The 24,726-nt window shown below is 37.5% G+C and overlaps 1 protein-coding gene across 4 annotated transcripts in view; it reads left to right on the top strand.

Annotated features, from left to right (window-relative positions):
* SGCE (sarcoglycan epsilon) overlaps positions 1-24,726 on the top strand; it is a 69,375-nt gene that overhangs the window by 31,706 nt on the left and 12,943 nt on the right. For all 4 annotated transcript variants that reach the window (XM_053655093.1, XM_037142780.2, XM_053655092.1 and 1 more), the window contains 5 exons: positions 1,290-1,447; positions 7,011-7,083; positions 11,662-11,860; positions 21,164-21,326; positions 23,692-23,903. In XM_053655093.1, coding sequence (XP_053511068.1) covers positions 1,290-1,447; positions 7,011-7,083; positions 11,662-11,860; positions 21,164-21,326; positions 23,692-23,903 — 805 coding nt within the window. The remainder of the gene's footprint in view (positions 1-1,289; positions 1,448-7,010; positions 7,084-11,661; positions 11,861-21,163; positions 21,327-23,691; positions 23,904-24,726) is intronic.

The following is a 24,726-nucleotide window of genomic DNA, read 5'->3' as shown; positions in this document are numbered from 1 at the left end:
TTGATTTTTAGAAAACTCTACATATGTTATAGAAAATAATGAAATATGGTATTTAGAAAGAGTTCTCAAAAAAGCTTTTTATAATGTGAAATAATTTTATGTAACTTCATAACAATGTAATAAAGATTAATATTTTCCTTAAAGTGATACCAATTACAAAGTCTTATTTAAGTTACTATTGGTTTAAATTATGTTCTGTTGGATTGTCACAAATGCTATGAAATTAATGAAGAGATAGACTAGCAAGAGAAAACATTGAATTATTACAATTATTTCTTAAATAAAAAATTTGTGAAAATTATAGCACTAAAATTATCATAAATATTATTTATTATATTATATAATAAAAAGCATACCTGAAAACACTCATAAAATGTAGTTACACATGTTCTTAATAGCATTCTAGAATAAAAGCCAGTCTTTTCATCAATGATTTTAAAACTGTTTTCGTGTGTGGCACTCATTCTTTACAGAACTATTTAGCTACACCTTTGGAGCAGCCCTCATATGTGAGAAGAAAATACGTGGTTAAGAGCATAGTTTCTGGAGTCAGCCAAGATTAACTTCTAGTTTTACCACTGACTATAACCATAGAGATGTTAACATGGAAAATTACATATTCCATCAATAAAATTAGGGCTAATGATAGTTCTACTTTTTTAGGTATATTTAATAAATCAGATGAAATAGTGTGTGTAGAATCCAGGCACAAAAACAGGGCCAGGCATGTGCTAATAAGTGATGCTAGTATTATTGTTTTTCATTAATGTTGTCATTTTTACAATTCTTTTGGATTTGTAATGTCTCTCTCAACTCACCACCCATTGTTTTATTATGATACTTTTATAATCTCGAGATGTGCCTTAAAATTAGTTTGCTAATGAGCAGAGTTTCATGAAAGGAAAGCTTCTCAAGAGAATGAACACATCAACATGATTACATTTTTCTAAAAGACAGTTGTCTCATTGCCAGAACTTTCTGACTCCTAGGTGACAGAAAAAAAGAAAAAAGGAGAAGAAAATTTCCCCTGAAGTTGTATGAGTCTGCTTTCTTTGTTACATTAGATTTTAGACAAACTAAACAACCAAAAGGATTTTTTCTTTACATGAGGCCCAAATCTCAATTGCCAGATGGATTTGGGGCTTTTGTGTGTATGTGTATATTGTGTGTGTTTTAGTTTGCTACAAAGGGAAGAAAAACATTTTAGATAGAAATATTTTGATTAAAAACTACCAAAGTAACATGCGTGAAAATATCTGACATATCTTAACACTGTGTTTCTCATCTAGGTGAGATTAGTAATGATCCCATAACATTTAACACAAATTTAATGGGTTACCCAGACCGACCTGGCTGGCTTCGGTATATCCAAAGGACACCGTATAGCGATGGAGTCCTCTATGGGTCTCCAACAGCTGAAAACGTGGGGAAACCAACAATCATTGAGGTAATTTCTCAGAAAGCACAAAATTGTACTTTACTTTTTTGTAATTTGGGTTTCAAATGTTGAAATTAAAATTATGTGGAAGTGGTTTTCAGTATTTTATGCATAGAAACACAACTAAATAACATTTAGAAATGTACCATTCCTTTCTGTTCATTTACACATTTTTTCAAGTTAAATGTGTTGGGGCAACATTGGTCACTAAGATCATGGAGGTTGCAAGTGTACCCTTTATGATCTGGGTATTGGGTGGTGTGCCCACCACCCAAAGTCAAGTCCTCTCCCATCACCACATACTTGGGCCCTTTACCCTTTGCTACCCCCCAACCTGCTTCCCTCTGGTAACAACCATGCTGTTTCTGTGCCTCTGACTTTCAGTTTTATATCCCACATATGGGTGCAGTCATACGGTTCTTAGCTTTCTCTGTATGACTTACTTCTCTTAGCATCATATTCTCAAGGTTCGTGCATGTTGTTGCAAATGGCAGTATTCATCTTTTCTTGTAGCTGAGTATCATTCCACAGTATCTCTGTACCACAGGTTCTTTATCCAGTCCTCTATTGAAGGACACTTTGGTCGTTTATATATCTTGGCCACTGTGAATAATGCAGCATTGAACATAGGATGCATATATCCTTGTGAATAAACATTTTCAAATTTTGGGGGCAGATACCCAGAAAAGGGATTGCTGGGTCATATGATAGTGCTATACTAAATTAAAGAAAAAATTCTCACCTGAGGATAATATGTTCATTGATTTTAGAGAGAGAAGAATGGAGAGAGAGAGAGAAATATTGATGCGAGAAAGAAACATGGATCAGTTGCCTCCCGTGTGTGCCCCATTGGGGGACCGAGCCCACAACCTAAGGCATGTGCCTGGCTGGGAATCAAACCCTCAGCCTTCTGGTGCACAAGGCAATGCTGCAACCAACTGAGCCACCTGGCCAGGGCCTATTCTTAATTTTTTGAGAAACTGCCATACTGTTTTCCATAGTGACTGTACCAGTTTACATTCCCACCAGCAGTAAATGAGAGTACTTTTTCTCCATAACCTCTCCAACACTTGTCATTACCTGTCTTGTTGATAATAGCCACTCTAACGGGTGTGAGGTGGCATCTCTCTGTTGCTTTAATTTGCATTTCCCTAGTAGCTAGTGAAGTTGAACATCTTTTCGTATATCTGTTGGCCATTTGTATGTCTTCTGGAAAGAAGTGTCTATTCAGGTCCTCTCTCCATTTTTTATTGGATTGTTTATTTGTTTGGTATTTAATTGTGTGAGATCTTTACATAGTTTGAAACCCTTGTCAGAGCTTCTGTTTGCAAAATATCTTCTACCATTTGGCTGGTTGCCTTTTTTTGTTTTGTTGGCAGTTTCTTTGGCTGTTCAGAAAGAAGCTTTTTAGTTTGATATAGTTGCATTCATTTATTTTTACCTTTATTTCCATTGTCTTTGGCATCAAATTCATAAAATCTTCTCTAAGATGAAGCTCCATAAGTTTAGTTTCTATGTTTTCTTCTATGTAATGTATTGTTTCAGAGCTTTTATTTAGGTCTTTGATGATTTTGGATTAATTTTTGTACCTGGGAACAAACTCCAGTGTAGTCTCATGCTTTTGCATGTGATTTTCTGATTTTCCCAGCGCCATTTATTAAAGAAGCTTTCTTTTCTCCATTGTATGTTTTTGGCTCCTTTGTCAAAAATTATTTGCCTGCACACAAATGGTTTTTGAACTCTGGGTTCTGTTCCATTGGTCTGTGTCATTTACACATTTTTTTTTTTGTTTGTTTCAGCTTTTATATAAAAAAGGGCAGTCCAAATTAGTGGAAAAATTAGGATGTTTAAAAAGAACAGATTACTATAGTGTGAATTCTATTTAAGAGAATAAATTCAAACTTACTGGCTCCATATTTTCACTGAAATACAGTCATTATACAAACATTTAATGAGCCACCCCCATGTCCTCGTGGTCACGATAAGTGCTGGTGGCAGAAGGATGAGCACCAGGTGAGTCTAGAAGCCGAGGCACTGATATGGAAACCCACAATTAGCCAACACTGACAAAACTGTTACATTAAGAAGGTGCTGTGTGATATGGAGTTTCAAGAAAGTAAATAGGGATTCATTTGACAAAATAAAGAAAGGCTATCTTAGGCAGAAGAAAAGGCACATTAAAATATCGAGGGTACTAATGATCACATCTGTCTCATAAGGAACATATCTGAAGAGACAGTGCCACAGATCACTGGGGAAAAGGATATTTACTCATTGATGGTACTTAGACAAGTGGTGAGCTATGCGGCAAGCACTAATTAGATTCTTACTTCACAGGAATGGAAAACTCAAGTTTAGATTGTGGATTTAAATGTGCAAAGCCAAAGTTTAAGGTATTACATGAAAATATAGAAGAACTTTGTGAGTTTAGGTTAGGGAAGGACTTTGTAAATAATATCTAAGTATTTTTATTTAAGAGAAAAGATTCATAAATTTTTACTATATTAAACTTGGAAACTTCTGTTCACCAAAATAAGCCATTAAAAAAAAAGACAACACACAAACTGAAAGAAGATATTTTAAATATGTATATATCTGACTAATGATGGGTATCTAAAATATAAAAAAGGACCCTTATAATCCAATAAGAAAAAGATATGAATAGACATTTTATAAAGAAGAGACATAGATGCCAACTCAGTAAAGAAGCTTACTCTCAAATTAAGATCACAATGAGAATTTTACCCTCAGTCGAGTTCATGGTGAGTGAATGTGGGAATTGGCATAACCACTTTGGGAGACAGTACAGAGTATTTCACATAAATATGCATCACCGTACCCTGTGATCTAGTGGTCCCCCTTCTAGGTACATACCCAAAAGAAATACGTGCAGATGTCCACTTGGAGGCATGGACAGTCCTGGTCATTGAGCAATATTTGCATAGCAAGGCCCAGGAACCCCACAAAGCAGCGGCAACCCAAAAGTTCATCAGCAAGAGAACCGGTGACCGGATTATGGAATAAATAGTCACACAGTGAACGCTTGCAGCCACGATGGCCTTAACCTTGCCCAGTCACAAAGATAAATGTTTTAAACAGAATGTTGAATAAAAAACACCAGTCAGAAGACTACATACAGTTTACCATTTTTATTGTAATGCTGAAAAAAGAGGCAAATTAATATATTCCAAGCATACATGCATTTATAATAAACTAAATTTAAACTGAAGGGGATGATAAATACAAAATTCAAAATGGCTGTGTCTGGTTAGGGAGACAAGGGGCTGGGACAGAGGAAGACGTGTTGAGTGAGGATTCACAGGGGTTCACTGTGTTCTCATACCTTATAACTAAGGAGGCTACAAATATGTACCAAATAATGTACTGAAGATATAGTGCTGAAAATTTAGCTTATCTTTTATCTAACACAAGTAGTAAATACCCATATACACTATATATGGATATATTATTATTATTATTGTTATATCAGTATATAGTAACATTTATATTTTGAATATTCTATTATAAGTCAAGAGTTTTGTATATCTTGAACTAACATTTAATCATATAAATCCACTGATAAATTCATTCTGTAGATATTTGTTAAACGTCTGAAATAGATCAGCTCTACTTTTCTAGAAATGTGGGATAAAAAACGCATGCATGCCTATATACCTGTCTGCTATGAAGGGCTTCACATGAGTGTGAAAGGGAAAATTTGATTGAGAATATTATAGTATTTACGTATCTCATTAGAAGTGATAGTACTACATTTCATTATAGTTGTTTACAATTAAACATTAAATATAAATTCAGATGATAAAATTCTTCCTCCTGATTTGTGAATTGTTATTCATTTCACAAATCATAGCAATCATAGCTATGATATTTAAAAAATAAGAATTTATAAAATTTACAGTTAGATTTGTGATAATTATGGGAAGTTTAGCCATAAAAGTATTGCCACTCGTTTGAAAATGTCTAATACTGCTTTCTGAGTATTAGCTTTGAGATATAACAAATAGTAGAGGATTGATACTTTTTTCTCATTGATAATACTGGATGATGTTTTTTTGTTGTGTGAACTTTTAAAACCATGAGGTTTCCCGAACGAAATCTTTATTACTTTTTTTCATTTGCTTTGTTGTGAACAGTACTTCCAATAGTTCATTTCAATGACTAGTCTTCATTTCAGTGTTAATCTTAATTAACCATGTGTCCCAACAAATACAGCAAGGAAGTCATTAAGAAATCGGACTAATTGTGGAGAGAGTTCTTTTAACTTTGTGTAAAAATATGCTTTTCAGAATATGTGCTTTTAGTCACCTGGCTGGTGTAGCTCAGTGGGTTGAGGGCCAGCCTGCAAACCAAAGGGTTGCCAGTTCAATTCCCAGTCAGGGCACCTGCCTGGATTGTGGGCCAGGTCCCCAATACAGGGCACTAGAGAGGCAACCACTCGTTGTGGACGTTTCTCTCTCTCTCTTTATCCTTCCCTTCCCCTTTCTCTGAAAATAAAGAAATGAAATCTTTTAAAAAGTTAAAATAAGTATGTACTTTTAAGTACTGTTAAGGTTTGGAATTACTCCAAAATTTTGATTTTTACTATTTGTTCAAATCTTTCTGAGTGTAATGGGTTTCATTTAAAGCTCATAAGTGATGTTACAAAACTCTTTGGTACCCATGTTTAAGTGGGCAAGACCTTTCTTTTCAGTCCGAGTCAGTTTGCGCTGCTGTCCTGCCCCAGGGCCAGCCTCAGCCGCAGCCCCTGCCCGGAGGCCCATGCTCGGACGCTAGGACCTGCACAGTGCTTGTTTTTTTTCTTTTTGAGGTACTGCAGACCTGTCTGAATGATTTCCTATCTGTTTTTGAGTTAATTATTCCTTGACTTTTTAAAGCATTATCCTGTTTTTGGCCTTTGCTATGTTTGTTGTTTGCAGTGGCTGTTTCTGAGTTGACTTTGATGTAAGTTCATTGGCTCTGCAAATGTTTACTAATATTTGATCATACAAAGGGATTGATTTGTGTTTTGAGCATGTTCTGTAAACTTTATAGACCATGAACCTTACCGCTTTATTCCGGTCGTGAGATATGATTTCCAAAGGGTCATTTGTGACACTTTTTTTGACTGGTTGGTGTGCAAACAACACAGAGATGTGCTTGTTTTAAAGTGTACTTTCCAGTTTAATCCTTAAGCTCCAATTAAAAGTACAAAAATACATGGTTTTGGTTTTTCTGAAATCTTAGAATGGCACCTGTAAGTAATTCATAATGGTGAATCCATTTACTAATGGTGCATCTGCGTTGCGATTAGCACTTAACGGTCTTCTGTAAAAAGGTCCTTCTGGTTTTAACTTGTTGTTTCAGCATGTTAAATAGACCCGACTAATTATTTATTTTCCCATAATATTGCTAAAAGCTCTGAGTCTTATTGTCCAGAGAAGGAATGTTTTGTAAGTATATAAACAAATAATGAAAATGGAAAGAACAATAATTTGTTTTCATTTTGTCCTCAATGAATTTCATTTACAAAATAACATTTTGCTTCTTTAATATGATTTTCATTTTCCAATAGATAACTGCCTACAATAGGCGTACCTTTGAGACTGCAAGGCACAATTTGATAATTAATATAATGTCAGCAGAAGGTAGGTATGAAAAAATATGTTGCTGATTCCTTCCTTATTTGTAAGAAGAATTTCATTATGCTTTATCTCTATGTAAAATATAGTTAAGTATTTTAAAGTACCAATATCTCATATAAGTCATGAAATAGTAAAATGTAGTAAAGAAAATTAAGCAGTGTTTTATTTGTTATAAAATATCATGTTATTCTATGGTGCTGAAAAGCTCAGGCTAGGGAACCAAACAGGCCAATTATTTCTCCAAGGCTTAGTTTCCTCATCTGTAAAATAAAACTAAGAACAGACTTGCTCTCATAAGTTTAGGATATAGATTCCTTAGATTAGGCTTGAAATGTGCTTAACACGGGGCTCAGCAGAGTGCACCTCAGTAATTATTAGCGAATTTCATTACAACTTATCATAGTTCAATTGTATGTGACGAGGAAGTGTTACTGATGGACAGAAGTAAACTCTAATTTGAGTCAGTCTCCCTCCTAATAGCTGATCATGCATCAATAATTGCTGGAGTCCACCCACAATTGAGTTAATATAAATTCAAATTGTAAGTGACTCCCAAGGATTTGGAAGGACACAGGAAATATTCCAAGAGTTACAGTCTCAAATATTCTGACCCCATTTTGGTATTTAACTGGGAAAACTAAACATCACTGAAAACTTTGTAGTTAAAGTGTATGTATCATGGGGTTCTTTTCTCTACACCACGTATCATTTATGAAGGTAACAGAAGAATGGACATAGTATCCCCCCATACACACCGAAAACAGTAAAACAGTAGTATCGTGGGTAGGGGAATTCTTACTTCTTTACTAGTACAATTAAAAATAAATGAGCAAACAGAATAGTTTATCAGAACCTACTAATTTGACTTTATGATAATTCAGTAAAGGCCAAGTTTCAAATTGCCTCTTACATTATATGAAAGAAAATTTCTATAAAACAGGTACTGCAATACATAATTGGGGAGATTGCCAATCACAGACAACAAATCTGTTAGTTTAAAATGTTAAATGACCTTCATATATGAAAAACAAGTCCAAATGCCAGTTCTGTAGGCTTGGACAGAAGGTTCCCTGTCCACTTTTTCACTTCTCACAGATACTGACTTTTGGATCAGGGAGGCTTCTTGACTCCAATTGTATTGGGATGTTTGCATCCAGTCTAATCGGTCCCTAAAGAGTGGGAATACTCTGAATGAGCAGAATAATTGCAGAGTTTCCTTTCTTCTAAGGACTGCAACAGTACAGTTACATAGTTATATTCCAGTGGGCTCGGACCACCGACCTCACCACTGTGCTCTCAGAATGACTCAAAACCCTTTGTCAGATATGGGAGCCCCTGTGAACTGAAAGGAGGGCTGGTCTGTAGTGTGAACCCCTTCTTTCTCAAGTCTTGTCTCAGTCCTGTGGATACAGAGTCCACAGGCATCCTAATAGGTGTTACTGATGTCGGATGAGAGGGACCCTTGTCCAACCAGATACTAGTGGACGAGTGCCAGACCACCGTAGGACTGAAAGTTGGCTTTCAGGGCTATTTATCTAAAACCTGGGTTTTGAAAGTGTGTTGATGAGAGAGTAAGAATAGATGGGTTTTGGAAGCCTCTACTTTTACTTCAGGCAGAGCTGCTCCACTGCCTTTTACAGAGGGTTCAGAGGGTCCCAAACTGTGAAAACCAGATTGCTAAGCGAGCATGCATTTATCCTTGCTGGGGTAGATGGAATCTCTGTGGCCCGTAGAATGCACATCTTCGAGCACCACCTACTCGCATGCCACTTCTCCCAGACCAGGTTGGGAAAAGAAAGGAGTTGAACATCAGGATAATCCTGCTCAGTGTGACTCCTTGTCCAGCTGCCTCCTGCTTTGAGAGGCCCCATGGTAAACTAGTCCTGTAGACTCACACAGCTCCGGAGCTCATGAAGAGTACACAGAGTGATTCTCTAAATTGGGTTTAGTGCCTCAGAGGCCTGCCACCAATCTGTTGGCCTACTGTTCCCTTGGCCTCTGTGGTGTCCAAATATAGCAGGCATGGGATTTCCCCAAAGTTAGAAAGCTCGAGTGACTCATCCCTGGGAGTCCTGGCAGCCACGCTTGGCTGGGGAGACAGCAGGCAGCTGCCCAGCCCAGCGCCAGGAGGGGCGTGGCTGCAGCCAGTCTTGTAAGGGAGCCACGAAGCCAAAGCCCAGTCACAGAGATGCGGAGAAGCCAAATCAGAGTTATCCAGAAAGGAGCGTTGATAATAAGAAACAAGTTTTGCATGCTTGTGTAGAAAAGTGGGCGTTGAAAGCTCTGAATGAAGTGAGTAGAGGATAGACTTCTAGCATACTCAAAACTGTATGTGGCATTATTTATAAATATTTTTTATTGCCAAGAAACCGTTCTTCATGACATATTTCTGTGCTACTATCTCTCGGTGTGGGGAAAAATGGAGTATGATTAAGCTACTGTTTATCTCTATGAAACAGAAAATGTATCTGTAACACAAGAAAGTTATCTACATAAAAGAGAATAAATATGTCATATTTGAAAAGATTGCAGATGGCCTTTACATCAAACAAATCCAACAAAACCATAAGCAGAATAAATGGCAGTGTAAAACATGAGTAATTGGGGCCTTGAAAAATTCAGTCTTTAGGAAGAGACATCACATTCTAGAAACCTCTCTGGAAAATGGTACAGCCAGACTATCTACCCTGACTTCTCTACAGGCATCAGATATCCTTTAATATTAAAGAGGCTTTGTAAGAAATGCAGTCATTGATATTTCAGTGATTTATGGTATAGTTTTTATTTTTTATTAAGAGGGGAATACTTCATAGATATGAGTTTTAATTAAATAAATCAGAGGGTCTACATAGTACAGTTACTACTAGGAACTTTAAATCTGTGTACAGTGTAGAAACATTTTCTTTTCCTTTTAAGGGAAGAATTTAGGTAATTAACCTATTTATAATATTATAGGCATTGCTAAAGCTTAATATATTTTATAAGTTCTTCCTCTGTACTAGGAGTTCTGCTGAGCACTTTATATTCAGTCTCCTTTAGCTGAGATGCAAATCATACTCAGATGGTGGTAAATTTCTGGCCCTCGTTAAAGATCGGTTTCCCCTTCTGAAAGTATGGAGAACAATACAAGTACGCGCTCACCCCCTCGTTGTGAGCATTAAAGGTGATAATTCACCTCAATCCATTAGCTTGGGCTGCCTCATAGCAAGTATTAAAAAAGCAGCCTTTATTATTATAGAAATATTATTCAACTATTTATCTTAATAGAACAATTAGAATAGGGGAGATGATGGTTTATGTTCAAGAATAACATTTGAGAAACTGATATAAATCATTTATTTAGAGTTTCTTATACTGGGAATTCACATTGGACATTCAGTTGGTTTAAAATATTCTGAAGTCTTTGGAGGGAAACATTGATATGATGTTGGGTAGGAAGAAAGCGAAATGTCTAACTATATGAGAGCGGGAATTTCTTGAGACGTTTAAAATATAATGTCTCCAGAATATTTAATTATGGAGTGATCAGAAGAGGGACACTGCTGTAACTTCAGAATTCTTATTAAAAATATAACCAACATGTATTTTAGTAAAAAAATAATGTTTTCCCGTGCCCTGGAAAGATCAGTAAGCAGTCATGGACTGCATAACATTTTGGACTGCAGATAGGACACCGTCCCATAAGATGATAATGGCGCCAGAACATTCGTGTCCGCTCGTGATACTGTAACGTTGTAGCCCAATGCTCTTTTTTAAATAAGTTGAGTGTAGCCCAAGTGCACAGTGTCTATAAAGTCTACAGTAGTGAACCGTGGTGTCCTCGGCCTTCACTCTCACTCACCAGCTGACTCACCCAGAGCAGCTTCCGGTCCTGCAAACTCCAGTCATGGTAAGTGGCCTATTCAGGTGGACCATCTTTATTTTTTATGCCATGTTTTTAAATGTTATTTTTCAGGTGCAGTTTACGTTAATTGTTACTTCATATTAGTTCCAGGCATATAGCATAACCGTTAGACAGTGTACTCTGTTTTTACCGTACCATTTCTCTGCTCAGAGACACCAGTGCTTCCCACTGTGCTGTAACCACCTGTGGTACCTCGTCTAGTGACGTGCTGGTCCAGTAAAAACAGCACTGCTGAAGGTTGTGGGGATCAAATGAGATAATGTACTCGGAAAAATCTGCTGATTTTAAAATGCTATAAGTACAAAATATTATTCCCGCCCATGTGGAATTCTAGAAGGGCTCCGTCTGCCTGGGTGAGGCAGGGGAAGAGGCCGGCAGGTCACTGTCATGTTGGAAGTGGATTTGGCCTTTTTAAAAACCAAATTCTGTAATTATTAACTGCCCTGCTGTGCCTGTGGGTTTTACTGCAGTGTAGATCCAATTCTGTGTCAAATGTATGTTATGGTTTTAGATACGTCCCTTGTTATACAGAAAGCCTTTAAAGTCAGTATCAGTATCATTTTCCAAAGCCAGGATGATGACAGAAATCAGCAAATCTAGAATTGTTCTTTTGCTTCTCTTTCAAAAAACCACTTCATTAAAGATACCCATACCCTTCTCTTTAAAACCAAAATTAGACTTCCCGTTACCATATCAAGCAGAATTCTTCATTAAAAATATGAATGTAGAAGAAATGCTGGCCAGCGAGGTTCTCGGAGACTTTCTTGGGGCAGTGAAAAATGTGTGGCAGCCGGAGCGCCTGAACGCCATTAACATCACGTCAGCCCTGGACAGGGGGGGCCGGGTTCCGCTCCCTATTAATGACATGAAGGAGGGGTAAGCAGACCTTTATCTCATCGCCTTAAATATGAATTTTTAAATATGATGATCTTATCAAACTTATTGTAGTGGAAGATGGCCTATTGCGTTTTTCTTTTTAATAAGAAATGGGTATTGTAAAGATATGAAAATACTAGCAATTTTCAATATTGACAAAGAGGTTATATTAATGGTTCTTTATATCTGATGTTCCAGGTCCTGGGAAATCTAACTGTAGATTAGGATCAGCAATCATAAATTATAGTGCTAAGTCTTTGTACCTTCCCTAGAGAAACTGATTATTTAGGGTCCGGAATTTCAAAGGAAATTGATGCCCCACTTATCAGCTGTAGAAGGACATGCAGACTACTGTCACTTTATTCTAGGAAACTATTTCTTTGCCTTTAACATTCTTTCCACCATGTGTCTGTGACTGATGGCTGGAGTGGATTTGAAACCCATTCTGAAAGCCTGGCCTTGTCACTCACGAGCTGGATGACACTGGGCACAACCCTGCACTTCTCTGTGTCTCAGCTTCCTCGTTCACTCCAAGGGGGATTTTACTCCCTCTTTAGTTTGTGCTACCGATTAGGTAAAACAATGTCTTCGAAAGAGCTTTGTCTCTTCTCCAGCCTTACAAGTGCAGAGTATGACTCACACTCTTGGAGAGGTTAAGAAATACTCCTGATGCCTGGACAAAGTGAAAGGCTTGAATGTCAATGTCAGTCACACCCTGATCTTTAATTCCTAATCTCTAGGTTGAGGCAGATCTGCCCCCTTCCTTTTTATACCCAATTCTATAAGCATGAGATGCAGAATGAGTTATAGGGTATGTGTTGTGGCGTATCCCTTTCCAGCTCCTCCGTTATCCACATTCCTGTAACGTGTTGACTCAGTGGTATCTGGAATCACCTAGAATACCTGGATTAATATGAATTGAACTTGAGGGCAGCGGTTAAGGAGAACTTTGTCGGAAATAAGGGGAAAGCTCAGAAATAGTCATGGCTGGAGTACAGGGGAACAGGCAGAAGCAGGGTAAGGGGTAAGCAGTGAGCTGTGAAGTCCAGTTTACACATTTCAGAATTAAATTGCACCTTTCATGTTACAATAATGTATTCTGCAGTCAGCCACACACACACAGAAGTGCTTTGAGTAAAATAGTGGCTTTATCACTTGCTTGTGGGGTGGCGTTTTATGTGAAAACATAATTCTGGGGTTCAAATGTTTTACTTCCAAGTTACAACATGATTCTCTATCATCAAGGAAGCACTGTGGAAAGAGATTGGCCAGAGGTAACCTCCCTGAAATCCTTCTCCAGATGGGGAATCTGTCCAATATTTGTTAAAGGAACGTGTTCTGGGACGATGATTAAGACGTTGAGCGAAGATGTTGGTGGGAGCAGCGTGAAAACCAGGCGTCAGTAGAGGTTTCCATGGTGCTGCTCCCACAAGCAGCACCGGGCTTCCTCTCTCTCGTTGGTCGTGCAGACCCCACACGTAGAGACGCTTCTGGAAAGGACTACACTACAGTGGACTAAATAACCCTCTAAACCAAACTCTGACCTAAAACATGCTCCCCAGCTATGTCTAGCCTGAGAATTGCCAGTGAGCGTGTGAGTGAAAATATAGATAGGCTCCCGACCTCTGATTCCCCCTAGAGATTCTGAACCTTCAGTCTAAGCCTGAGTCTGAGCATGTGACTCTAAATTAAGAACAGAATTTTGGTCCTTCAAGTACTTGTTAGAGAATTCAGTCATTAGCCGACTGACCCCCAACACCTGCCAGAAGGCGGCATGTGCTATTGGATATTTGACAGGCAGTTCCTTGGCATTTATTTGGACCCTGTTGTCTTAGATCCCGTCCCAACTTGAAATGCTTTCCATGAGTTTTGGTTTAATGTTAAGCCATAATAACCTTTGCAAAGTATTCAAAAACTCTTTCAAAATAGCATTTCTATAAATTCTACCCAAAGCCAACTCTATTACTACAATATCCCTATATAAGCACTAATGAAATAAGACCCCCCTTGAATATAATTCCAGAACAAAAACTTGTCCCTGGGAATGGTTTTGCATATTTTTTTAGTTGTTGCATAATTTCACACTAACAATTTTTTTTACCCCCTTATCGCCTTAAATTTAGAAATAAATCCAATGTTTAACTCATCTCTCATGGCTTTCTTTCTTTTTAATGGTGTATATCGTAGTTATTAATTCACATAATAAGCTTCTTGCCTCTGTACCTTTTTTTTAACATAACATGGGCTACATATCTCTTTTTAAAATGAAACATTGAAAAGATCAAGAGATAAGTTTGGAGATAGCAAAAACCATTGCATCCCTTTTCTTTCTAAACTTTTATATAAAATATACTCCTACACTTCAGAAGTATTAAGAACCTAAAAATGTGTTCTTCTTTGTACTTAGTATAACCCTGAGTGTCTGATTTTTTAAAAAGAAAATCTCTATGAAACGATTTCCTATTTCTTATGGCAGCCCTAATCCACTAATTGCAGATTTTCCCATAATTGCTGTATGTAGTGAAAGAAACAGTGGATGAGTGGAGAATCTCCCACAGCAGACCCTCAGAGTGAACATGTAGCCCTTCCACAGGCCAAAGCACCGTAAGTGTCGATCATCAAGAACCCACTCAGCGGTATCCCAGCTCCTCTCCCTTCTTGATGTGTGTTTTTCATCTCTGCAGAGCTCATGGAGGGCTTTCAGACTTCTCCTAAATCTAACAGAAAACAACTATAAAGGTTTATGTCAGAGCGAGTAAACTCCTGCAAAGGAAGGCCAAGCCTCCTGGAAAGATTCTCTCTCATTTGCCAGACCCGTAACCCCAGGCAGGGCCACTGTGCTGTCTCTGAGTGTGTGGCCTTGGTGCCGCTTTTGCTCCTGATGTGGAGCCAGAGGCCAAGGATTCTGTGGATGCATTTAGCCTGGGTTAAGCTGCTGGAAAGAGGAGCAGGTTCATATTTCATTCCAGGCATGGCTTAGCTGCCAATCTAGGGTGAATGATGTGGTGTAAATGGTGGCTCTGAAGGGAATGATGGGGTGTGAGGATTAAAGAATATACTCACTTTTTGTAAGAGATTGTCAAACCAACCACTCTTTCCTCTGGTTACCAAAGCATGTGGATCTAGCCTCAATCAGCAACCGAGAACCCCCACGTATTCTCTACAGAGTCTCACAAAAGTACGCCCTTGACTGAATTGTCTGCTTTTTTTGCCCTGCCAAGGCCTCAGTGAGAAGTTCCACTTAGGAAGAGAATGTAAGTCAGTGGCTGCCAAATGCTGCCCTGACTCAAGGTCGTGATGCTGGGCCAGACCCCGGAGCTCCACAGAGTGGTCCCCATGTTCAGTGATTTACAAGATTGTCCATTATTCTTAAGTAATGTGCCTCTGAGATTTTTGCTACAACTATCTTTTCCTTTAGGAAATAATGGTGATACGAGATAGGAATTTTTGAAAAAAAGTGTTTAATAAACTAAAAATCGAAGACCCATATAAATCCATTTTATAAGTATACAAATAAATGAAATCAATGCAAGTAGATGCCTAATATCTATTTTTCTAAGTTCTCTGCATACATTCATGTTTTTTGCCCCTTCATTTATTAAGTATTTTTATGGGGGAATAAGGTTTTAACCTCTGGGGTACAGTGATCTAAAAAGTACAGGCTACGTTCCCAGTCTGTTAGGGTCCACGGAAGAAACCAGATCATTTCACAAACAGTGTGGTACCTGCCACAGGTGAGCACTCCTCCCCTAGGGCAGGCAAATGCCTATAATAGGTTCATAGAGGAGGTGGGTTGAAGTCTGACCTGAGTTGGAAATACGAATACACATTAGCCTGCTCAAAAAACAAGGAAGGAAGACTGTAGGCAGAAGGAAGAGCCCTCAGGCAGGAGAAAGCACAGTGGATTTGGAAACCTCCTTTGTGGAGAGACTGAGGGCAGGCATCCAGAAGTGGTGGTTACTGAGGAGGCGAAGCCCAGGCCCCAAAGGCCTTGTGCACCAGGGAAGGGAGTTTGGCTTTTATCTGGATGCATTAGGCACCTTTGCAGAACACGGCTTGTATTAAAGTTTTCATTTTAGCACGTGGGCCTACTAAGCCCACCACACGGCAAAATAGAGCAAAGCCAAAGGTCTCAAGACCTTTCTGCAAGCAGGAACCCCCCCCAAAGCCAGAGAGGTCCGAGCCTGTGTACCTGACCCCTTTCTGAGAATTCACTCCTTCTCCGGTGGAGAGGAGTAAGCAAGCAGGAGGACTAGAATCTAGAAGTCTCCTTTATTTTGGTTTTATTCTGTATTAGGTCCTATATTTAGTTTTAGTCTTTATATTTTATCTTATTTTTTTATGGATGGACTGAGTGATTGCAGGTAGGCACGAAACAAAGGGGTGGGGTGAGGACGGACGCCTGGTGCGTTTGAGAGCTTCCGATTGCCCAGGCATGTGTAATGTATGTAGATGCGCTCTTCTCTGAAGTGCCTTTTATCCCCTATATGCACCAGCTAAAGAATAAAATACATTCAGTACTTAGCCAGTTGGGTAAAAAAATTTAATCACGGGGTCCATCTGCCTGTTGCTGAAAAAGGCAGAGTTTTAACTTGAATGTTTTATCTGAGTCTCATTCTTCACATTTTATTGTAAAGGCCTCAGTAAATGTATTTTCCCTCAAGGGAAACTGAGTTGTTCAGATTGGAAGGAAAAAATCCCTTTCAAGGGACAAGTTCTGTCTAGTGCTTACCAGTTCCTAGGATTCCGAGGCACCGTGTTCTGATAGGGTTGCCGAGAGCCTTGTCCTTGGTAATACACTCCCCTGTCATCTGTTCACACACACTGGAAAGTTTGAGAACATGTAGCGAAAATTATAAAAGATAAGGATCACCCTCACAAAAAATTCTAACTTCTGCCTATCAAAAAGCCAGCTGAAAGGAAAACAAGAAATTGTGAAAATGTAATTTTAGCATGTATAGCATAGTTTTTGTTACATGGCCTCGTGCAAAATTGTTTTTGAAGAGGCCAACATGTTGAAACTTATTGGCTCTACAAAAGAATCTATATATACATTTTTTTTACCTACAAGGGAATTCCAAAATCTGCTTTTCTTGATAACATTTGTAGTCTGTTTGCATTTTATTTAACTTGTTTTCCCAGTTATTTTGAGATGTAATTAACATGCTGTGTAAGTTTAAGGTGTACAATATAATGACTTTACATATATATTACAAAATGATCACCACAATAAGTTAACATCCATCACCACACATAGCCACACATTTTTTTTGTAATAAGAGTTTTAAAGACTTACTCTCTTAGCAGCTTTCAAATATACAATTGCTTGTGTTTTTAAATAGGTATAATGCTTTTCATTCATTAATTTATTTGGCAAATAGGCTCCCTGAGGGCAGTGAAAAAGACTAGGTACAAGGAGAATTATTGGGGGACTGTCCTTTCACTCCCTGTGGGAAGTGATGGTGACTAGACCCAGGCTTGTGGCCGTGGGATGGAGCAAAGTGGACGGATGTGTATGAGAGTTCTTCCAGGGTCAGTGTCAGAGACGGATGACGGATTGAATATGTGGGAAGAAGGACTCAAAGATGATGGTGCTGGTGCTGGAGCATCTGGCCATGCCAGTCACCAAGAGAGAAGAAGATAGAAGGAGGAACAGGTGGAGGTGGGGTGGGGCGATGATGAGCTCAGTTCGGAACATATTAAGTTTGTGAAGCTTATGGATCATCCAAGTCGAGATGAAAGTAACTTGGCAGAGTGAGTCCACTGTCATAAAAATGTTTCCACTTCTAGGCATCTCATCTAAGATAGTAACGGTAAAGAATATGCACAGACATAGTGTTTGCAGTATTATTTATAACATCAAAAAATTGGAAGCAACTTACATGTCCAGCTCTGAAATAATTGCTGAGTAAATCTTGTGCACTTAAAAAATTATATCTCCATAACACTATAATTACTAAGACTGTACAATATGGAAAATGTTGCTGATGCATTAAGTGAAAAAGGATACAAAGTTATATTTTAGAGATGATTGCAATTAGGCTAATATATATGCATTTGGGAAACATTGGAAAGCGAAAATAGATACCTCGGTAAAATTAACTAATTTTGTTTTATTTCGGGTGTTACATAATGTTGTATGTTACTTTTCAATTTGAGGAAAAAATTAACTTTTCAAAGCACCAAAAACTCATATGCTTATGCCCACTTATGTTATCTTGAAGTGAGTTAGTTTTTAAATTATTAATTATAAATGTAAATCAATGTTATGTTAAAGCAAGAGGAGTGTGGCAAAAATATTTTACTTCTGTATTTCAAATATATTTCACAATTATCAAGGGAAAATATGGTTTTTGCTAGGCAGTTAATGGAGCTTAAAAGTAACTTGTTTTCAATGGAACGTGTTTAGATTCACTGGTCATCTCCATACTTAGTCAATGTTTTCTCACATCCACTTTAGTTCTGAGTTTTTTATTGATCTTATTTTCAGTCTTTTGTATACTGTTAATCTCCCAAAGGCACTGTTAAACTGTTCTTTTAAATGACTTTTAAGTCCAAATATACATTTCACATAAGAGCAACCAGATGAGTTTGTGTAATTGTACTCTGGGGCACAGTGTTCAACTCAGGGTGTGGCTTCATACTTACATTGACATAGCTTTGAATTTTTGTGCTTGTGCTTATATTTAATTTTTAAAGATAACAGTTTTCTTGATATATAATTCACATGCCATACAAATCATATATCTAAAGTATATAACTCAATGGATTTGAGTTTATTCTCAAAGTTGTATAATCATGATCACAATCCATTATTCTCATAATTCCAGCACCCCCTTCTATTAACAGTTACTTAGCACCAACACCCTTGCAGCCCCAGGCAGCCACTATTTATTTGCCATCCCTATAATTTTGCCTGTTCTTGGATATTTCATAAAAATGGAATCATAGAGTATGTGGTCTTCTTTCACTTAGCATAGTATTTGCAAAGTTAATCCATTCATTCTTTTTTATGTCTAATATTCTATTGTGGAAATATTCCACCTTTTGTCCATTCAGTTGATAAGCATTTGGATTTTCACTTTTTGAATATTAGGGACAATGTTTCTATAAACATTCATGAACAAATTTTTGTATGGACATATTTTCATTTCACTTAGGAGTGGAACTGCAGGTCACATGGTAACTCTGTGTTTAACCTCTTGAGGAATTGCCAGGCTGTTTTCCAAACCAGTTGTACTATTTTACATTCCCACCAGCAGAGTAGGAGAGTTCCAATTTCTTCACATCCTCACCAGTACTTTCCATTATCTGTCTTTTTATTATAATGGGTGGGGAGTGGTATCTCGCTGTGGTTTTAATCTCTCTTTTGCTAATGGCTAATGATGTTCAGCACCTTTTTGTGCTCTTATTGGATATTTATATGTCTTCTTTGGAGAAATGTCTGTTCAGATCCTTCGCCATGTTAATTTGGATTATTTGTCTTTTGTTATTGAATTGTAAGTGCCCTTTGTGTATTGGGAATACAAGTCCCCTATTAGATTTGCAAATACTTTCTCCCATTTTGTGGGTTTCATTTTCATTTTCTTGAAACGTGTCCTTTTGAAGCACAAAGTTTTTAATTTTGATAAATCCAATTTATCTTATTTTTTCAATTATTGCTGGAACTTCTGGTATGATATCTGAGAGGCCATTGTCTAATCCCAGGTCATGAAAATTTATGCCAGTTTTCTTCTCAGAGTTTAATAGTTTTAGCTCTTGCACTTAAGTCTTTGATCTATTTTGAGTTGTTTTTAATATAGTATGAGGTAGGGGTCAATTTCATTTGTTTTGTATGTGGAAATCCAGTTGTCCCAGCACTGTATGTTGTAGAGATTACTCTTTCCCCCATTAACTTGTCTTGGCACCTGTGACAAAAATCAGTTTATTAAATATAAGAGTTGATTTCTGAACTTTTAACTCTATTGCATTGATTTTCCTGTCTATCTTTCTGCCATTACTATGTATTTTGATTACTATTGCTTTGTAGTAAGCTTTGAAATTGTTAATTGTGAGTCTTCTGACTTTTTTAAGATTTTTTTTTCTGGCTACTTGGGGTCCCTTGAATTTCCACACAAATTTTAGGATCAGTTTGTCAATTTCTGCAAGGAAGACAGCTGAATTATAATGGGTTTATTTCACTTCATAAGTAGCTGTATAGCATTGTCATTAGCAAAAGAAATAATATTTAATTTAGAGTAATTCCCTACTTGTCTTTATTCTTTTGAAAGACATATTTCCTTTCCTTTTTTAACATTATATTTTACTGATTATGCTATTTCAGCTGTCCCAATTTTTCCCCTTTGCTTCACTTCACTCAGCACCCCCCACTGCCTCAGGCAATCCCCACACCATTGTTCAGGTCCGTGGGTCATGTGCGGATATCCTTTGGTACACCATTTCCTATGCTGTACTTCACATCCATCCCTCTGGTTATTCTGTAACTACCTGTTTGTAGCTCATAATCATCTCAAGCTTTTCTAAGGTTATTTACATGGAAAAAAGACAATAAAGATTAAATGAAAATAACAAAGTATAAAAGCTATTATCAACTTCTCTTTTATTGTGAATCACCTATTGGTCATTCAGGTGGAATTATTTCTCCTAGTTGCTAACATGCACACAAGGAAAATAAATTTTATTTGCTTAGTTTGTGTTTAGCAAACAATAGTTTTTATCTTCTATTAGCCTCAGATAAAAGTTTGAGAGACCGTGTACTGGGAGATCAAACAGTAGGGGTCTGTGGGGTAGAAAAGCTGATAGATGAACTCTTGGTCAGAATAGCGAAGTCTCCTTAAAGCTCCATACCTCCCTTAAAGGGGGGTAATTTCACACTCTTATTAAAATGAATTCAAGGGAAGGTTTCTTACTAATAACTATTTACTATCTTAGTGATGGTGTTATTTTCTAAACAATTTAAGAATAATTTTTAAAGGGAAGTAATGTACCCAATATAGTCATCAGAATAGGATACATACTTGCTTTGAATTAAAATAAGTAGGATAAAAACAATTTTTAGAAGTTAACATAGAATTGAGAAAGTGTATGGTCTACCGAAGCTCTCGGTAAATATTGGCTGAATAATGGAAAGGATAAAAGGAAGCCCCTTCCATGAATCATTGCCTTTAAAACCCAGCCTCTACCTTAGGGGAGATTCCAGATAATCCCCTGATTCAAAAGGATGAATCCTGCTTTCAGGGTGGATTGTTTTTCAGTGTTTTCAATTCCTTTAAAGGATAACCTGAGAGTTTCACAATTTTGCAGCGTTTATGTCATGGTTGGTGCCGATGTCCCATTTTCTTCTTGTTTGCGAGAAGTTGAAAATCCACAGAATCAATTGAGATGCAGTCAAGAAATGGAGCCTGTAATCACGTGTGATAAAAAATTTCGTACTCAATTTTACATTGACTGGTGCAAAATTTCACTGGTGAGTTTTGATTATATTCTGTTTTCGCAAATGTAATTAGAAGTGATGTGGTAGGAGATAACATTTGACTTAAAACCTGAGTTGCTTTTAGGAACAAATCCTGGCTTTGCTTTGTTCACTGAAATGGACTTCTCTTGACTTTAAGTATTTGGCAAGCTTATTGACAGCGTATCCATTTAGGAAAGAGTATCTGCACTTTTGTTCTCAGTCCACCCTTGATTAGTTGCTGGGCAGGATTAGCCTGGCAGGTGGTCCAAATGCTCACCCTGGACATCCAGGTGGCTGCTAAATCAGGGTAAATTATGGAGTCAGTGTGACATGCATAGAAAGTCTCAGATATGCCTCCCCTAGCCCACTCTGGAAGGAGAGACCAGAGTACAATAAAAAACCTGAAAGCAAAACAATATTGTGCTGTGATTCAGTGTCCCAGAAACTCAAAACGTGTAGGGAAAGCTCAAGGGAAGAGAGAACAACTCCAAGTGTGGAAAGTTAGAATCTTACTCACAGCTCCATAAATATCAAATACTTCTTTCTAAACAACTTTTTAAATTAGCATGCTAATAAAAGACTTAGGGAAACATGGGCACGGTTTCATATCTGTGTGAGATATGTATAATGTATGTCCTATTTTTTGATCCTGCTTTCTGGAAGATGGGAAAAGTTGTTTTATTTCTTCAGTGACCTTTAGATTTAACTTCTGTCAACCCTTGATGATTGGTGGTGACTGAATTAGATCTAAGTTTAAAGTTGACATTTGAGCAAAGTCATTGACACATAAACACAACTGTCACCTCATGTCTCAGCAAACCAACTGCAGGCAACGTTCCTGGACCCAGCAGGGGAGAACATCTTACTCACGTTGTAGCACTTAGCACCTGTGGCCCTTGGCCTTGCCTCTTCTTTTTTTATCGCTGCTGTCTTAGGAAAGTAATGCTCTTTCTCTGCCCTCTTAAATCAAGTAAAATCACGAAGATGGCGTGGTTTGTGTCTTGTAAATAAATGTTGAATTTTCCGAGCTCAGTATTTCAGTATGGTGGTAATTGTATGAGGGTCTGAGAGACTTGGCGGCTGTGTTCATCATTTATTTAAATAGATGCCTCTAACCAGAATCCGGAGACAGTGGGCCTAACAGTGAATGAATTCCATGTTCCTTGCGCTGGTGCTGTGAAACGTTCATGTTTCACAGGAATATCATCTGATTATGAAAGGTTTAAAAATGACAAGCTTTGAAGATTTTAATTTTTGTGGTAAGACTTTGTAAATAGAAAGGTTGGAAATTCTTCTTGTTTATTTTACATGTTTTTATGTGTATGTTACATTTTACCACAGAAAATTTTTGGAAGCTTAAGTGAAAGAATCAAGGAATAAATGAGATAAATGAAATATAAAAGGAAAATCAGGACCTAAGTTGTTGTTGTTTTTTAAAGTAAGCCTAAAGCCAAGTTTGACAGCAAGACTACTAATGTCCAGTATTAAAAAGGAAGTTCATCAGTTATTTAATTCCTGTTCTGGAAGGAGGCAAACCATGAGTTTTTGGGCAGAGAATAGCTTTTACTAGCATTGTGTTGTTAACAAAATTCTTCAAGTAGAGTTTTTCGGGAGAGGATACTGAGAAATGTCACAAATACTTCCTAACTTTTTTTTCTTGAGGGGGGTGGCAGGTGTAATAACAAATTTCACATGGCCATTTTTGTAATGGTTTTAAAGAAACCCTTGACGTAATTAAATGCAGCTCAGTGAAAGCACTTCACGTACGGTGGAGGTAAATTAATATAGTACCAATAAGCATTTTTTGATTCTGGGATAGAATTGAGTAAAACGATAGCATTGGATGGGTTACTTGGTCTTCAGACTACCGTTTCAAAAAACTGTTTTCGTCAACTGGATGCCAGAAAGTTCAAGGTTGTAATCATTGAGAAATTGCTTCTCATTTCTTTCTTTTTTGTTTTGCTAACTTTGGAAATCACACCCACATACCTGGTTATCAGCAAGTTTATGGTTTGTTAACATCCGCACTAAAGGTTTGTCATTAGGCAATAAGATATTTACACACTAGTGTGAAGGACTTCTGCTTTGGAGAAGAGAAGCAGGACAACTGCACACACATGTGTATACATACGTGTATATATGTACGAGTACAGTGAGAGAACGTTGAAAGCAGGCCAACATACAGCCTTCAATTTATTGCTTTTACTCATTACTTCTTCCTGGCTGCCCTCAAAATTGCAAGTTCAAGGTGATAAAGTAATGGGAAGAGATTGCTTTTTAGAAATTTGTCAGAGAATGTTTTGATATGTCTAGATCTTAGAATCTCATCCTGTTTGCAGCCATTGATTTGATTTGTAACTGTCTTCTTTTGTATCAGGTTGATAAAACAAAGCAAGTGTCCACCTATCAGGAAGTGATTCGTGGAGAGGGGATCTTACCTGATGGTGGAGAGTACAAACCCCCTTCCGATTCTTTGAAAAGCAGAGACTATTACACGGATTTCCTAATTACACTGGCTGTGCCCTCGGCGGTAGCATTGGTCCTTTTTCTAATACTTGCTTATATCATGTGCTGCCGACGGGAAGGCGTGTGAGTACTTTAAAACACTAATAAAAAATTATAGACCCTACTGAGATAACAATATATAAGATTCCATCAAAAGCTAAGTTTCATTTAATTCATAAAGCCCTTTATCAAGGAGCGGAAATTGTGTTCAAGTCAAACTACAGTACTTTATTCCTTTAAAAATGAATTAAAATAGTTCGGAGCCTAATAAATCAAATGAGGGGTTATAGTTACTTTGTTAAAAAATTATGAAGGCTAGCTGACAATTCATGCTGGCAAAAACAGTCCCGAGAACAACTGAGGCCGGACATTTTGGTGACACAGGCCACCATGAGTAAGCAGAGACTTTGGAATCGGTGACATGGTCGCTGCACTTGAACTAAATAGTCTTAGTTTGATCAGGAGTGATGGTCAGAATTATTGACACTATTCTGCTGTCAAACAGGGTGACAATCTAAATGTTTAAATATATATACCCGTACCCATAAACTTAGGAATAAATTAATGAAAATTAGTCTATAATTTGAATAATGAGTATTCAGTTCATGAATAGTTAGTATGTTCAGGATATCAATTAAAACAATCTCCTGAGATTATTTGGAAGTCAGAGTAACAAAGCCAAGGATAAAAAATGAATAAAGCAGCAAGTAACAAATTCTTCCATTTTTACATGTAGCCTGATGTCATCATGTCGTAGAATTTATTTCCAAGAGCTTGATTCTTAATCTCCTTTTTTTCCCCCCATTTTTCTGTATGTTTCTCATCAGTATTCCATCTCTGTATGTGTACTCATCCAAGTAATGTCATCAGCCTGGTGGCAAATGCTGCCTGGTGGCATTTAATAGTG

This window comes from Artibeus jamaicensis, unplaced genomic scaffold (assembly GCF_021234435.1).
Source record: "Artibeus jamaicensis isolate MK-2021 breed Jamaican fruit bat unplaced genomic scaffold, CSHL_Jam_final contig_923, whole genome shotgun sequence".
Classification (NCBI taxonomy): Eukaryota; Metazoa; Chordata; class Mammalia; order Chiroptera; family Phyllostomidae; genus Artibeus; species Artibeus jamaicensis.
Note: the sequence above shows the minus strand (reverse complement) of the source record. Positions and strands in the feature narration are given on the sequence as shown.